Consider the following 15,517-nt stretch of genomic DNA (forward strand, 5'->3'; position numbering starts at 1 on the left):
AGTATCTGGAAGTCAGTCCATCCGGTCCTGGAGATTTACCTAATTGCATATTCTGAATGGCACCTTCTACCTCCTGTTCAGTTATTTTATAGTTCAACATTAATTTATTTTCTTGAGAGATTTTTTGTAATCCATTTATTTTCAAAAATCGATCTACATCAATTTCTTTCTGTGGCCCTTGTGTATTTAGTTGTTTAAAGTACCTCTGGAAACAGTTTCTAATCTCGACTGGGTTCTGTATATTCTTTCCTTCCACTTCTAGATTTATAATAGTGTTTAGTTTTTGTCTTTTTTTCATTTGCCAGGCCAACAATTTTCCACATTTATTAGCCGACTCAAATGTCTTTTGTTTCATTTGTTTAATTTTCCATTCTATCTCCTGATTCATCATTTTCATATATTGTACTTGATATAGCTTTATTTCTCTCAAGATCTCTTGCGACTTTGGTTTTGCTCTCAATTTCTTCTCACTTTCCTTTATTTTCTCCAAAATTTTATCTTTCTTCTCATTTTGGATTCTCTTCTTTATTGCATTCTGTTGTATCAGGAACCCCCTCATAACAGCTTTGCTTGCGTCCCAGATTACTCTTTTTCCAACATTAGTGTTCATGTTTGTCTTAAAATAGTCTCTCAAGGTTTTTTGGGCCTTCTTAGTCACTTCTTCATCTCTAAATAGGGACACTTGGAGGGTCTGGAAATGGCTTACCAGGTGAGATAGCAGGTAAAGTGCTTTGGCATACTGGGGGGAAGAAGGGATAGGCAGATTTGAGGTCAGCGCAGTGCAAACAGGTGAAAATAAATGCCTCTTTCGCAGGAGAAGAAAACTTTTGAGAAATTGGAGAACAGATTTTTACATAGAATGTGTTAATTTAAGGTTCCTGCCTGTATGGAAAAAGCTGCTTGGGATCTCCTTCCTGCCTGCTCTGTGTTAGCATGTCTGCGGTTTGCTTATTCCATCAATTGCTTTATCTGGACAACTGTGAAGTCCCAGCATGCAAACATCTTCAGAATGATCACTCTCAGGCAGACAAATTCTACGACTCCTGAGTGTGATAGACAGTTTCATTGGCAGAATCAAAAGCCCCCACTGTTCAGACGTGGGTGGATGCAAAAGCCGTTCCCTTTCTTGGTGACAGCAGCTGCCGGCAAGGGCAGAAGGGAGGACAAAGAGCAGAATGGTCTCTCAAAAGCTCTGATTTACTGTTGTGTTCAAACAATCCCCGTTTTTATATTTTATTTTTTACTGCTTTTGAAAAACTACAGCTCTTCTTTGTGCATGGAGTTAGACCTCCTCCTGTCCCTCAAAATCACTCAAGACAGTGAAATGTATTTAGCCTGACTACTGTTGCCACCTGTTTTTCCCTGTTTGATGATCTCTTTAGTCTTTAACAAGTTTTGCAAGGTGGCAGAGGGGCCTAGAAATTGTTCGTTGGCAAGGAAAAATTAGGTATAAGAGGAGAATTCCTGCGTACAATCCTAGAATTGTAGGCTTGGAAGGGACCATGAAAGTCATCTAGATCAACCCCCTGCAATTCAGGAATCTTTTGCCCAACGTGGGGCTTGAACCCAGAACCATGAGATTAAGAGTCCCAAAAAATTGCACTGGCATGATACTAACTTCTCCTCCGCCCTCTTCTCACCTCTCTTAGTTCTGGGAGACCAGGGGAGAGGGGAGCTCGTCACAGCAGGGGGTGGGAGACACCCATTCCTCTTCACCAGCCTGACTCATCTCTGCCTCTTGGCCTCCCTAATCTTACTTTCCTGCTTCAGCTTCTGCCTCCGAGTCTGGACTGCTCTCTGGTACAGACTCCCCCCTGCTGGCTCCGCAAGGTGATTCCAAGGTGATTGTCCCAACCCAGCCGAAGGAGCCGCATTTGTGTGCAGATTCCCTGGACTGGCAGGAGTTGTGGGTCCATGGCAGCAGTGTACTGCAGCTGTAATACTAGGAAGCGAGTCTCCAGGACATTTTTCAAAGCAGGAATGGTGGTGTGGTGATCACACAGGGTCCCCTGACGTTTCACCGTCTATTGATGCCTGTGCCACCACTTTATTTCTCCCTGCCACCACCCAGGCCCTACCTGGTACAATACTGAGTCCAGTCAGGGTTAAATTAGAACATAAACTTCTGTTTATTTATTGCAGTTTAACAAGCACGTGGTTTCATAAACGGTATCGGTCCATTAGAATAATGGTTGCCTATCCAGACCTATAACTTCCGCTACCTGCTCTCACTCACTAAACCACCTCTCAGATATTTCCTTGTCTCCCTAGTTCCTAACTGTTCCTGACTCAGCTTATTTCGCTGCACGAACTCAGCCTACCCACAGACTCTATCCCAATTCACTCCCACTCCAACCAACTGCCCAGCCCCCCACGAACTCCCCCTTCGCCCCTCCCAGAGCTGGTTTTATAGTCCCTCTGACTCCACCCCCTGGGTTCTGATTGGGTAACCTGTTTAACTACTTCACCTCCAGCACTCTCATATGTTAACGTCACAGGTGGTAGTTTCTGCTGGCATTTCTAGTGTAATTCACAGACTGGACCCTCCTCCCTCTTGCAAGCAAATGAAGCAGTAACGAGGCTTTCAAGTTTTCCAGTCGTTTGTGACGTATTAGCACAGAGAGGTATTGCGCTGTGTACTGCTTCTCTCTCTGCGATGAGTCAGCACAACTATTTGCAGTTTTGGACTCTCATTGGGTGTGTGTCTATGGAGGCAAAGCTCCTGTGCTTGGAAATTTGCCACGACCCCACTGTGTACATCTCCCACCACTCCACTGGGCTACTTGTGCATTTTTGCACAAAACTGTATCTCGATTGGAGTCTGCATGCGGTTTGTAGCAATAGATGAGGTCACAATTTCACTCTTTGCCACACTGATACATACTTCAGTATTTTGGTTGTCTCAAGAGTAGGCTGCTGTTCCTTGCTTTCAGAAAATATGTTTTGCAGGTATCCTTCTTAGTACCCCAGTGAAGTACAAACAAGCGGTTTTAAATATGAAGCACTTTCCCAGGAGAGAGCTGTCTCATTTACATGTATTGTTAATACTTTAAAAAAAAAAATATCTGTGGGAGAAGCTGTTCTATGTTACCTCTGAGATTAGCATTACATTTGTATGGAAATGTGTAATTCGGCAGACGGAATGACCCAAGGGAGACAAAGTATTTTCTGCCTTTACGTTATTGTTAAATGAAGGGGTTTCTCTTTGCCAAGTGCCTGAGTATCTGTTACAAACAGGCTCTTTAGTTTCCACCTCCTTCATAAGATAGGACCACATACGGATCCCTGAGGAATTCAATTTCAGTGAACTGCAATGCAAAATCAGCCTGATCCATATCTCCTGCAGGACTCATCATGCACAGCGAAATGTACTTGGTTTTGCATTTCTCCAAAATGTGTGATATGGTTCTCTGCTTTTTTAAAAAAAAGTGTTTAAGGGGGATACAATGTGTTTACAAATGCACACGCTGTGTTTAGTTATGCATCATGTGATAAAATTTGTAATAAGATATGCATTTGAATATGATGGTTAAAAGGAGGAGTCACAGATTGAAAACAGGACAGAATGGGCTTATGAACAGACACGTGGAAAGTTGATAGGGGCCATCCCTAAATTCACTGGGATGTGTCCATTCTGTTTGTGCCCCCGCCTCCCTCGATCTCTTAGATTCAGGCACATGATGAGATCAGCTCAGAAGGGCCCTCATGCAAACGTGTGTGTGCAACGGTAGAGGCCTGGAAGGAAAGGTTAAAGCCCGCTGCTACTACATGGGAGACAGATTGAAGAAAAGGAAATATGAATTGGCCCCTCCCCATCATTTGACCAATCACGGCAAGGAGCAGCTAGAAACTAGATGGAGTCATATATCTTTTTTTAAAAAAAGTGTAGACTCACACACGCTGGCCAGTTTCCGTTTTGACTTGAAATGTTCGTTTGGGGCTTCTTAGAAATACGTAAAGGCAAAAATTGGGTCGGGTGAAGGCCCCCCCACAATGGTGCCCACCTGTGTGATTTGGACACAGACCAATGACAGTGTGATCATGTTAAAGATGATAGCAGGTCCAGTGAGTGTGCCCCCCTCCTCTCCATGATCAATGCATGGCCAGAAGGGGGCTTTTTGACTGCTTCTGACACCTGCGGTGCATATTCTTAGCACCCAGTTTATTTTTATGATGGTAACTGGTTTAAAACTGTTTTTAATACAGTGGTACCTCGGGTTACAGTGGTACCTCAGGGATGTGGGTGGCGTTGTGGGTTAAACCACAGAGCCTAGGGCTTGCCTATCAGAAGGTTGGCGGTTCGAATCCCCGTGACAGGGTGAGCTCCTTTTGTTCAGTCCCAGCTCCTGCCAACCTAGCAGTTTGAAAGCACGAAGTGCAAGTAGATTAATAGGTACCAATCTGGTGGGAAGATAAATGCCATTTCCGTGTGCTGCTCTGGTTTGCCAGAAGCGGCTTAGTCATGCTGGCCACATGACCCAGAAGCTGTACGCCAGCTCCCTCGGCCAATAAAGCGAGATGAGCGCCGCAACCCCAGAGTCGTCCGTGACTGGATCTAATGATCAGGGGTTCTTTTCCCTTTACCTCGGGTTAAGAACTTAATTCGTTCTGGAGGTCTGTTCTTAACCTGAAACTGTTCTTAACCTGAGGCACCACTTTAGCTAATGGGGCCTCCCGCTGCCACCGCTGCGTGATTTCTATTCTCATCCTGAAGCAAAGTTCTTAACCTGAGGTACTATTTCTGTGTTAGCAGAGTCTGTAACCTGAAGCATCTGTAACCTGAAGTGTCTGTAACCTGAGGTACCACTGTATTGTGTTTCAGTGTTGGAACCTGCCTTTGGATGGTAGGGTGAAAGGCCGGAAACAAATAAAAAACTAAAAAATTAAACATCTGGCGTTTTCCAGCTGCCCTGTCTGTCATATTTAGCTGCAGAAGACCCAGTGAACAGGTGCAGGGACACTGGTATCTGTCAGTTGAGGAAATGCCATACACAGCTCGGTGGTAGAGCATCTTTTTTGCAGGCAGACGGTCCATTTCTAGGAAAAGCATATCCAGAAAGAGCTGGGAATGCTTCTGCCTGAAATCCAGGGCAGCCAATGGCAGGAAGTGTGGCCACTGCTGAACAAGATGTACTCAATGGCCTCAATCAGAGTGAAGCAGCTTTCCATGATCCTAATAGGTAAACAAGGACCCCTGGATGGTTAAGTCCTGTCAAAGGTGACTAGTGGGTGCGGCGCTCATCTTGCTTTCAGGCTGCGGGAGCTGGCCTTTGTCCACAGACAGCTTTCTGGGTCATGTGGCCAGCATGACTAAACTGCTTCTGGTGCAACGGAACACTGTGATGGAAACCAGAGCGCACGGAAATGCCATTTACCTTCCCGCCACAGCGGTACCTATTTATCTACTTGCACTGGCGTGCTTTCAAACTGCTAGGTTGGCAGGAGCTGGGACAGAGCAACGGGAGCTCACTCCGTCATGGGGATTTGAACCACTAACCTTCTGATCAGCAAGCCCAACAGGCTCAGTGGTTTAGACCCCAATGCCACCCGCGTCACCTTCCTAATAGTCACCCTCTTCTACAGACCCTTGTTTCTGCTGTCCATTTGGTGACCGCACACTTGCTGCATAGACTGTTTTGAAATAAGATTTCACTCAATGAGTTAGTGCCTTGCTCTCCAGATGGGCTCAAGCCTGTAGCTGTCAATCAATCATGATACCGCTGATGTTTCACGGATAACAAGAAGTATATTGAGTCCAGAGGTTCTGGCTGTGCAGCATTTTCAAAAACAAGGCTGTAAACCTAACTCTTAAAACAACACACACACCCAGTGCCCTGATTCATTTCAGATTCCTGTTTGCTGTCTATATATATATATATATATATAAAAGCGAAATAATATTGAAGGGGCAATGGAGTGTAATTTCCATTTTGAAATATTGTTTCATTAACATTCTATGTGGAACATGGAGATAGATAGTGTTGAAATACTAATGGGATTTTTTCCCCCTTTAAAAAACGTGAAAATTAATTAAACTCGATTTCCCACAAAGTTATCATGGTGTTATACTTTAGATGCCACCCTCCCCCTCTGTGTATGAAATGTTAAAACCGAAGTGTCATTTAATTTTTTTTTTTTTTTTTTTTTTTTTACTGCTGTTCAGTTAAATAATTACAACAGTGGATTAGGAAGAGGCCTTTTATAACATAACAACATTTCTTATCCCCTTGCCACAATGTTTTCATTTATGGATATGAGAAAATTCAAGGAAGCCTCTGTAAGAAAAGAAGAAATCCCCCAGGGAAGAGTGGATTGGATGATTATTAAATAGGATAAAGAGGCTTTTAGCAGAATGATCCAAAATCATTATTCTGACAGCTTTTCATCGGAGCATATGGAAGCATACCTGGCCCCAGGTATCTATATGACGAAAATGTCCATTGCAATCTGTTACCAAAGCAGAGGAAGCCAATTTACCAAGCATATTTTACAGAAGGAAATCGGCAGTTATTTATGGGGGATACAAAGTTGAGAATTGGCTTGTCACCAACCCATAATTTTAGAGGAGGTTTGTATTTAGTTGGATTAGGTCCTTGTGAGTTCAATAAGGCTTACTCACGAGTAAGTGTGCATGCATAGGATTTTACCGTATTTTTCGCTCTATAAGACGCACCAGACCACAAGACGCACCTAATTTTTGGAGGAGGAAAACAAGAAAAAAAATATTCTGAATCTCAGAAGCCAGAACAGCAAGAGGGATAGCTGCGCAGTGAAAGCAGCAATCCCTCTTGCAGTTCTGGCTTCCGGGATAGCCGCGCAGCCTGCATTCGCTCCATAAGACGCACACACATTTCCCCTTACTTTTTAGGAGGGAAAAAGTGAGTCTTATAGAGCAAAAAATACGGTATTTAGTTTTATTTAAGATATTCCTTACCCACTCTTCATTGCAAAGAGGACTCCAGAGTGAGATAAAAAATTAAAATAAATCTAGTCCCACCATACAAGTACTAAATTTACTTGTGTGGTTGCTTTGCCCCATGTATCGAATTGCCCTCTCTTTAAATTGCAGAACCGGCACTGTTAGAGGGGCCACATAATACTTGTTCTGCAATTGTAAGACATTTATGTTTTAGTGAAGCCGCACTCACAACTTTGGAACTCCCTGCTTATTGACATTGGACAGATGCCTTCACTCTTTTTGGTACATGATAAAAAACCACTTTTGTTTAGGCAAACCTACCCAGACATGTAAAAAATATCTATTTAATCTAGTTTTAGTTTATTGTTGATTTTAAAAACTTTAAAGCCCTAAATGGCTTTGGCCCAGTATACCTGAAGGAGCATCTCCACCCCCATCGTTCTGCCCAGCTCCGAGGGCCTTCCGTGGTTCCCTCCCTATGAGAAGTGAAGTTACAGGGAACCAGGCAGAGGGCCTTCTCGGTAGTGGCGCCTGCCCTGTGGAAAGCCCTCCCATCAGATGTCAAGGAAATAAACAACTATCTGACTTTTAGAAGACATCTGAAGGCGATCCTGTATCAGGAAGTTTTTAATGTTTGATGGTTTATCATGTTTTTAATATTCTGTTGGGAGCCGCCCAGAATGGCTGGGGAGGCCCAGTCAGATGGGCGGGGTATAAATAATAATAATAATAATAATAATAATGACAAGCAATCACCCAGGGTCAATTTTACACTGCCCAGGGACTTTGTGGGTTGTATCCAATGATTCCACTGAAATTTAAGAATTTAAGTTAGTTGCAGTCATTAATTTCACTAGGTCTACTCAAAATATGACTAGCATTGCATACAGCCCTTAGCCATATCCATTATTTTCAATGAGACCACTCTGAGTAAGACTAACATCAGGTACATACAACCTTGTGGGCTTCCCATGGGCATCTGGTTGGCCACTGTGAGAAGAGGATGCTTGAACAGATGGGCCCTGCACCTGAGTCTAGCCGTCAGGCTCTTCTTATGTTCTGTAATGCCTCATGGAAGGCATCACTATGAAAGATACCAGCCCTGAAATGGTGAATCATAGAACTATACAGTTGGAAGGGATCCCAAGGTTCACCTAGTCCAACCCTCTGCAATACAGGATTCTTTTTGCCCAACGTGGGGCTCAAACCCACAACCCTGAAATTAAGAGTCTCATGCTCTACTGACTGAGCTATGGGACACCCCCTGTAGAAAATGTCACTGATGGAACTTTCAAAGCACCTTGTCACCACCAAACATGGCACTTTCCCTCATTAAGACAGTTCTTCTGGGTACCATCGAAAAGTGGGTCACTGAATGAATTCCATGAGGGTCGATCCTTAGCACCTTGGCAAACTCCTCCTTCTCTTTTTGCTTTTCTTTCAAGCTCCCAGAATCAAATGACAGCACTGGCACAATGACGAGAGAAGGGTTTGTAGACAAAATGTCCACAGCAGTTCGGCAAGGCACCAAGGAAGAGTACGGCGAGCTGTTTGACAAGATAGATTTGATCCGAGATGGCCTTATCGACTGGGACAAATTGACCTCCTTTGTGCTGCTTGAGCTGTATGAGAGAGATGAACGGGCCAGGCGATTGGTCATCCCTCACTGGAAGGACCTCCGGTTTCTCCCACTGATCCACAAAGATGCTGTTCAGAACGTAACATTATTGAAAAGCCCTATCAGCTACCTGACTGTGAGCAGGAGTGGTTTGCTCGGCTGCTGGGGAGAGAGTCTAAAGTTACAGAGGACTCTTCAGATCACCACTGAAGCTGTCAAGCCTAAAGACCTCTGGGTGACCTCTCTGGTTGCACTGCCAAATGTTAACAAGGTACGTAGCTGTGCTCATGGAAGTGTAACAGTACTTCTGAAACCATGTTAGTGCTGATAATTTTTCACAGCTTCTCACAGATCCCATCCGTGTTGGGAATTGCCTCCCAGTTGGATGTATCAATCACTTACTGCCCTTCAGGACACAGGAAACATTAATTTTCCCTTCCAACATGTGGGCAATAGCCTAGTCCCAAGGAAAGGATGGTCTGTTTTCTGATACAGCTCCTGCTACAGCTGATGGGTAGCACCCTAGCCCAGAAAGCAGAGCCCTCCTATTCACCTAAACCCTGACTGAATGATGGGAAATGATTCTAACTGGGCTATCCAAAAGTTGCAAAGAACAGGACTGAGTTTAAGAGGATGCTGGGCAAAGTTTCACTTGGTGGGCTCCCCTTTGTCTTGGTGAGCTTATGTAGCTGTTGTGATAGCTCTCAATATTGTGCTAGACGGCTGGGTTTACTCAGCATTTAAAGTTCCCACAAAGAGCTTAGGTTAGAGCATTGTGGGAACTTAAAACAGTGACTTAAGGTAGCTGCATAGCACTGCTTGGAATCCTGGACCAGAGTAAAACCTAAGAGGCAGTGCGCCTTTAGGGAGCTGTCCAATGGTTCTAGGTGCTGAAGTTGGTCTTAGCAAGGATGATGCCTGCCTATAGTGCTGGGATGGAAGCTGATTGAGTGTCTGTGCCTTGTGTGTGTGTGTGTGTGTGTGTGTGTGTGTGTACACGTGTACACACAGCTCCTCAATTAGTGGATCAAAGGACCAAGTAACTTTGCTGTGCTGAGCTTTTGACTCCAGCCTCAACAATTACCTCCTTCTCTATCTTCTTAGGCCATTGAGGTTTGTGTTTTCTTTCTTTTTGCACTGTAGGCACCAATATTTCTTGCCTGCCTTTCTGTAAAAACCTTTCTCTGTAGGCGGCAACAGGTCATAACATCAATAAAAACGTAAAATCTATCTCAAAACTAAAATTAAACACAGCACTTTAAAATTCGCATTATGTCATATGTACAGGCAGAAAGAGGATACAAAGATAAATATATCAAGAAATGAATGAGAGGGGAGGCTTTGTTTCAGAAAGGTAAGAGAATGAGGGGTGATGGCAGGAGTGGGGACCTTTGTGGGCTTCCAGACGTTGATGGGCTACAGCTCCCGTTGTCCCTGACCATAGGCTATGCTGGCTGGAGCTGATGGAGGTTAGGGTCAACCAATCTCTGGAGGGCTACAAATTCCTTATTCCTGGATTAAGACAAAGGCTTGAGGTAGATTTTGAGCAGGGGTTTGAAGAAGAAAGTGAGAATGTTCACATGCCACAGAGGAGTTCTTTGCATTAGATTGGAGACATAAAGGGCAACAGAGGCTAATGGGCAAGTCTTTTAAGAAATGAACACACTTTTGGATGGCTCCTGTGTGGTAAACCTGGAGGAATATTCTCTCTCCCCACCACTAACTTTGTTTCTCTCCCACCCCATATAGGTAGCTGTCTCATTTACAAGCAAAGAGATCTATTTTGCTGAGCTGAATTCCAAACAAGGGTTCTCATGTCAGTATAGACTTCAAGGCTTTGGGGGAACCGTGATATGCATGGACTACTGGTACAACCCTCATGATGGAAACGATGCTATTCTGACAATGGGAGATGTCTGTGGGCAGGCAAGTATGGCACAAAATGTCAGGAGAACATCTGGGTGGCCACAGGTTCCTCATCCCTGTTGTACTGGGACACCAGCTGCCTCTCGAAGAGTGCTGGGCCATTAATATCATGGGAGGTGTCCTGGCTTGGCTGGATGCAGAGGAATGGTGGGAGGAAACAGCTGGGGAAGAAGGCTCAGAGCTAGGGGAGTGGTTGTGGGACAGTGATGAGTGGTTAGAGGGAGAAGAAGGAGCAGACTGGGAGGAAGAGGAGTCAGAAGCTGAAGAGGTAACAGGGTTGAGTGAGCAGGAAGAGGCTGTGGCAGAGAGCAGTCTAGAATCAGAGGCAGAGGCAGAAGCTGGAGGAATGCCAAGAGGCAGAGATGAGTCAGGCTGGTGAAGAAGCCATGGTGTCTCCCCCTCCTGCTGTGACCAGCTCCCTTCCCCCCGATCTCCCAGAACCTGAAGAGGTATGCAGAGGGCGGAGCAAAGACAAGCAAGATGACAGAGTCTCAAATTGCTTGGGGAAGGAGGAATCTTAGGGAGCTGTAGGAAAGCGGTGGATCTTGGTCCCCACAACTACCTCATAGGGGCAAGTTCTACGGGGAAGAGTTGCTGTGCTCACTAGGCACGGCCTCCTAGACTGTCTTTCTTCTTTGAATAAAGAATTCACTGAAGTCATATGAGTTATTTCTGACCTGCTCCTGGTACCCACCCCTGTCAGAAGGCTTAGTGGACACATCAGTCAGGGAGCTAGAGAAGAGCTTAGCTATATTTCTTAGAGAAGAACAGAAAGTAATAGGGAATGTCTGGCTCTACCCAACAAAACATCTAGTGAGTAAAGTATGTAAGGGCACTATCCACACAGATCGAGCACTTGTTATTTATTTAGTGACAGTACTTGTTCACAGTATCACTGTTCAGGCAGACCTCACAAAGCAGTTCACATAAGATTATTACAACAATAAGCATGGTGGGTTTTTCTCCTTTAAAGTTGAAATAGAATTGGGAGTGGGCGGGAAACAACTTGTTTTTTAAAAAAAGAAAAATCAATTCTGCTGCTTCTCCCCTCCCCTCAGGGTAAGATGGGCTTTCAGGTGTCCCTGTAGCAGCAGTTGAGGAGAGCAAGGGGACACGATGGGAACTGGATGGTGACTGCTCCTTCTGCATTCCCCTTGCTTTTCACAAAGTTTAAGTTATATACTAAGTCAGTCCAGTCCACCTTCATATGTTCAATGGTGGAGACGATGCTTCAGAACTTCCAACTCCAGGGAGATTTAGCTTTTCTTCTTATGTTAAGTCAAAAGTCAATTCATCCCAATTGCTTCTCATTACTCATATTCACTCTCTTGTACATTTAGCTGCCCAAGGCTTTGCTCCCTTCATTTGCTTTTAGATTGGTTTACCCTCCCCCTTTTGTCATATCTTGCCCAACTATACATGTTGGCTACCTATACATATTTAAGTTCTTTCCATTGTCCTCTCCTAAGCAAATCCTGGCAGCCTCATTAGCAAAAAAATAGCCTTAGCCGTGGCCGTGAAATTCAAACGCATGCAAGTTATGAATTTATAACAAAGGAGGGGCTTTGTGTGATATTCAGGTTATTGCCATCAGTAATGGGTTGCTTTGAAATGCTGAGAGTGGTAGAAGATTTTTTTTAATAAAAAAAATTAACTCTATCCTTCACAGGTCCAAGCAATTGTCTTCAACACAGCTCTGATCTCATTGTTTGAACGACCTTCAAATTCCACTGAAGATGAAAATGTGACAATGACTGTCACTTGGCAGGAACTGGTCTCTGGGTATCACAAATGCTGCTATGTGTTAAGGCACAAACTCCATGATAAGGAATGGGTTAGACAAGGTACTGATCTGAGAAATGACGTAAGGAAGTCCTTTATTTATTTATTTTTAATCTTGGGTGCCAGCCTCTGGTGTAGATTGGGGTGTCAGACAAAAGCTCTTAAATGCTGAAATCCTATGAGAGGCAGTGTGGTGTAGTGGTTAGAGTGGTAGACTAGGACCTGGGAGACCAGGGTTCAAATCTGAACTTGGCCAGGAAACTCAGTGGGTGATATCTGGCCAGTCACTGCCTCTTAGCCCAACTTACTTCGTGGGGTTGTTGTAAGGATTAAATGAGGAGAGGGAGAAATGTGTGTGTGTTTGCCATGTTGAGCTCCTTGGAGAGAAAGGTGGGATACAAATGCAACTAATAATAATAAACAATAAAAATATGTGGTTACCTTGAGGAATCTCTGTTTGAACATAGCGGGACTTACTTCGGTGTAAACGCACACAAGTTTGCATTGTTATTAGTGGGTCCTGGAGTTCTTGGCCTCAAGGGCAGCTGGGCTCACACATCCTATGTGGCCCTAGAATTCTCACACATTCATATGAACTTCTTTACCACACTTTATTTCCATCAGCAACGTCTACCTGCTAATGGTTGCTCGCATGCTGGTGTTCACAGTTCCCAAGGGAAGCCTCTACAGCAAACTTCAACTTCTCAGATTGTAATTTTTCCCCAGGGGTTAATTTTGCTGATGTTTACATGTTTAGGCGGTGGTAATATTTTTTTATAGCTGCATCTCTTTTTTTTTTTTAGGGGGGACTGACTTGTGGGGTGTTTGGCAGTAGAAGAGAGGAGGCTGCGACTTCTGGGCCTGCCTTTTGGAAATTAAGATTTTGCTGCCAAGTCCTGTGCCAAAAAAGCCTGATTGTTTCCTTCCAGAAGTTTTTATAGCCTCTTTAACACCAAAGCTCATTTAAAAGTTTTAAATCAAAGCCAGAGGATAACAATGGTTCTGAAATCACATCTCCTGAAGTGACTCTATTTTCTTTTCTTAAAAAAAAAAAAGAGTTAAAGTAATTTGCATGCATGCAATCAACCTAACTCTTCGTGCCTGAATAATGAATGGCCTTCCTAGCCCTGCTGGGGGGAATATCGTTCTTTTCTGCCACTCAAGTGTTCTGCTTAATACAACATTTCAACCTTGCATCTCAGAGTTATGCTTGCAAGGATGCAATCTGGACCTTTGATGTCACAGTGTAATGCTGGAGAACAAGAAGCCATGGTGTCTTCTTCTTGTCCCACCCTGTCCACTTGCTTATGCTTCCCTACCTTGCCTGCTGCATGGCATACCTGGAGCGCTCCTTTTTATTGCAAGTAGGAGAGGCAGCAGAACTGGGAGAGTAATGAGTGGGAAGAAGCCACTGCAGCTGCCTTGTCTCCATCTGTGTCATGCAATCCAAAGATAGATCTCTGGGTTGCAGCCCGGTCCAATATTTTAAGGGTTGCTTAGTTGTGACCCTCCAGCTATTGCTGGACTACAACTCCCATCATCCCTGCTCATTGGCTGTGGTTGATGGGATTTGTAGTGCAACAGGATCCCATTTTTAAAAATTGAAATACTCAGTGCTCAAATATTTTTTGCTAAATAAATAAATGTTAGCAACCCCAACCCCTGCTGAAACCTGAATTGGTACAGCCCAAACTTAGCTTTACCATTTCATTGTGAACAAGGGCCCAGCCTTTAGAGTTTCATTCGATTACAACAGGTCCCCTACCCCTGCTGTATGTGTTAACCATGGACTCATGGTATACATGGCAGGTTCTTTCTTACTGGAGGTCTTCACGCAGAGACTAGACATGCTCTAGCTATGAATTCCCTGCCTTGAGTCAGAGATTGGATTAGATGATCTATAATACCCCTCCAGCCATATGATTCTCCAGTACGAAGAACAGCAACTGGCTCAGTCTTTTCTTCAAGGAACATAACATTTTAATTTGCCATATATATTCTGATATGGGAATTACTCTTAAGACCACCATTTTCAGTCAGGCATCCTCCAAGGAGCTTGACTTACAATGTAATTTAGTCAGAAACAAGTTTATGTCTTTGTTGGAAACGGCGAAGATTTCTCAGCTCCTAATATTCATAACATTTTACTCTCATAAAAGTCCCTAGAGTCCAGAGAGGCAGGTTGTGTGTGTGTGTGTTTTATTGAAATTCCAACTATGCCATTCAATAGCAAACAGCAGCATATAAAAACCTGTTTCCAGATGGTTATACTTTTTTTATAGATATCTGCAGAAGTAGTTTGACTACAACTCCCATCATCCAGACCTTTGACCATACTCACTGAGGCTGATTGGAGTTGAACATCATCTTCTTCCCCATCACTGCTGCAGTATAGCCACCAGTTTTGTATTCAGAACTTCTTTCTCAATGGCTGTCTTCACATGCTACATTTTTACTGTGTACCCATTAAATGCTTTTACATATGCACATATAAAGGCAATGCATGAAAACACACACATGCAAATACAAAGCCATGCTTGTCTGGCAGTTGGAGTTAGACATGGCTTTCCAACAAAAGTACACTTCATGTTTAGGTTGCCAGCTTGATGGCATCTCAAACCTTAAATTCAAGTGATGGGGCTTAGTGATGTTGCATGACTTTCCATTATTAGACAACAAAAACAAATCTGGTACCAGGTTGGAGGAAAGAATAGCACTAGATGTGAAGACTTGGAAAAATTTAAATTGCAAATGTTTGTGCTCTGCTTATCTATATCTATCTATCTATCTATCTATCTATCTATCTATCGATCATCTATCATCTATCTATCTATCTATCTATCTATCATCTATCTATCTATCATCTACCTATGTATCGATCTATCTATCTTATCTATCTATCTATCTATCTATCTATCTATCTATCTATCATCTATCATCTATCATCTATCTATATCTATCTATCTATCTATCATCTATCTATCATCTATCTATCTATATCTATCTATCTATCTATCTATCTATCTATCTATCTATCTATCTATCATCTATCTATCATCTATCTATCTATCTATCTATCTATCTATCTATCTATCTATCATATCTATCTATCTATCTATCTATCTATCATCTATCTATCTATCTATCATCTATCTATCTATCTATCTATCATCTATATCATCTATCTATCATCTATCTATCTATCATCAATCAATTGATCTATATCTATCATCTTCTAGTCATTTATATCTCTCCTTTTCTACCCAAGTAGG

General features: G+C 43.3%; 1 protein-coding gene across 1 annotated transcript in view; it reads left to right on the forward strand.

The window, feature by feature from the left end:
• The window catches only part of WDR49 (WD repeat domain 49), a 101,943-nt gene that overhangs the window by 12,084 nt on the left and 74,342 nt on the right, over positions 1-15,517 (forward strand). Inside the window, exons 3-5 of the mRNA XM_081007834.1 lie at positions 8,365-8,808; positions 10,287-10,463; positions 12,133-12,307. Coding sequence (XP_080863960.1) covers positions 8,365-8,808; positions 10,287-10,463; positions 12,133-12,307 — 796 coding nt within the window. The remainder of the gene's footprint in view (positions 1-8,364; positions 8,809-10,286; positions 10,464-12,132; positions 12,308-15,517) is intronic.

This window comes from Podarcis pityusensis (genome assembly GCF_964106645.2).
Source record: "Podarcis pityusensis genome assembly, chromosome: 5".
NCBI lineage: Eukaryota > Metazoa > Chordata > Lepidosauria > Squamata > Lacertidae > Podarcis > Podarcis pityusensis.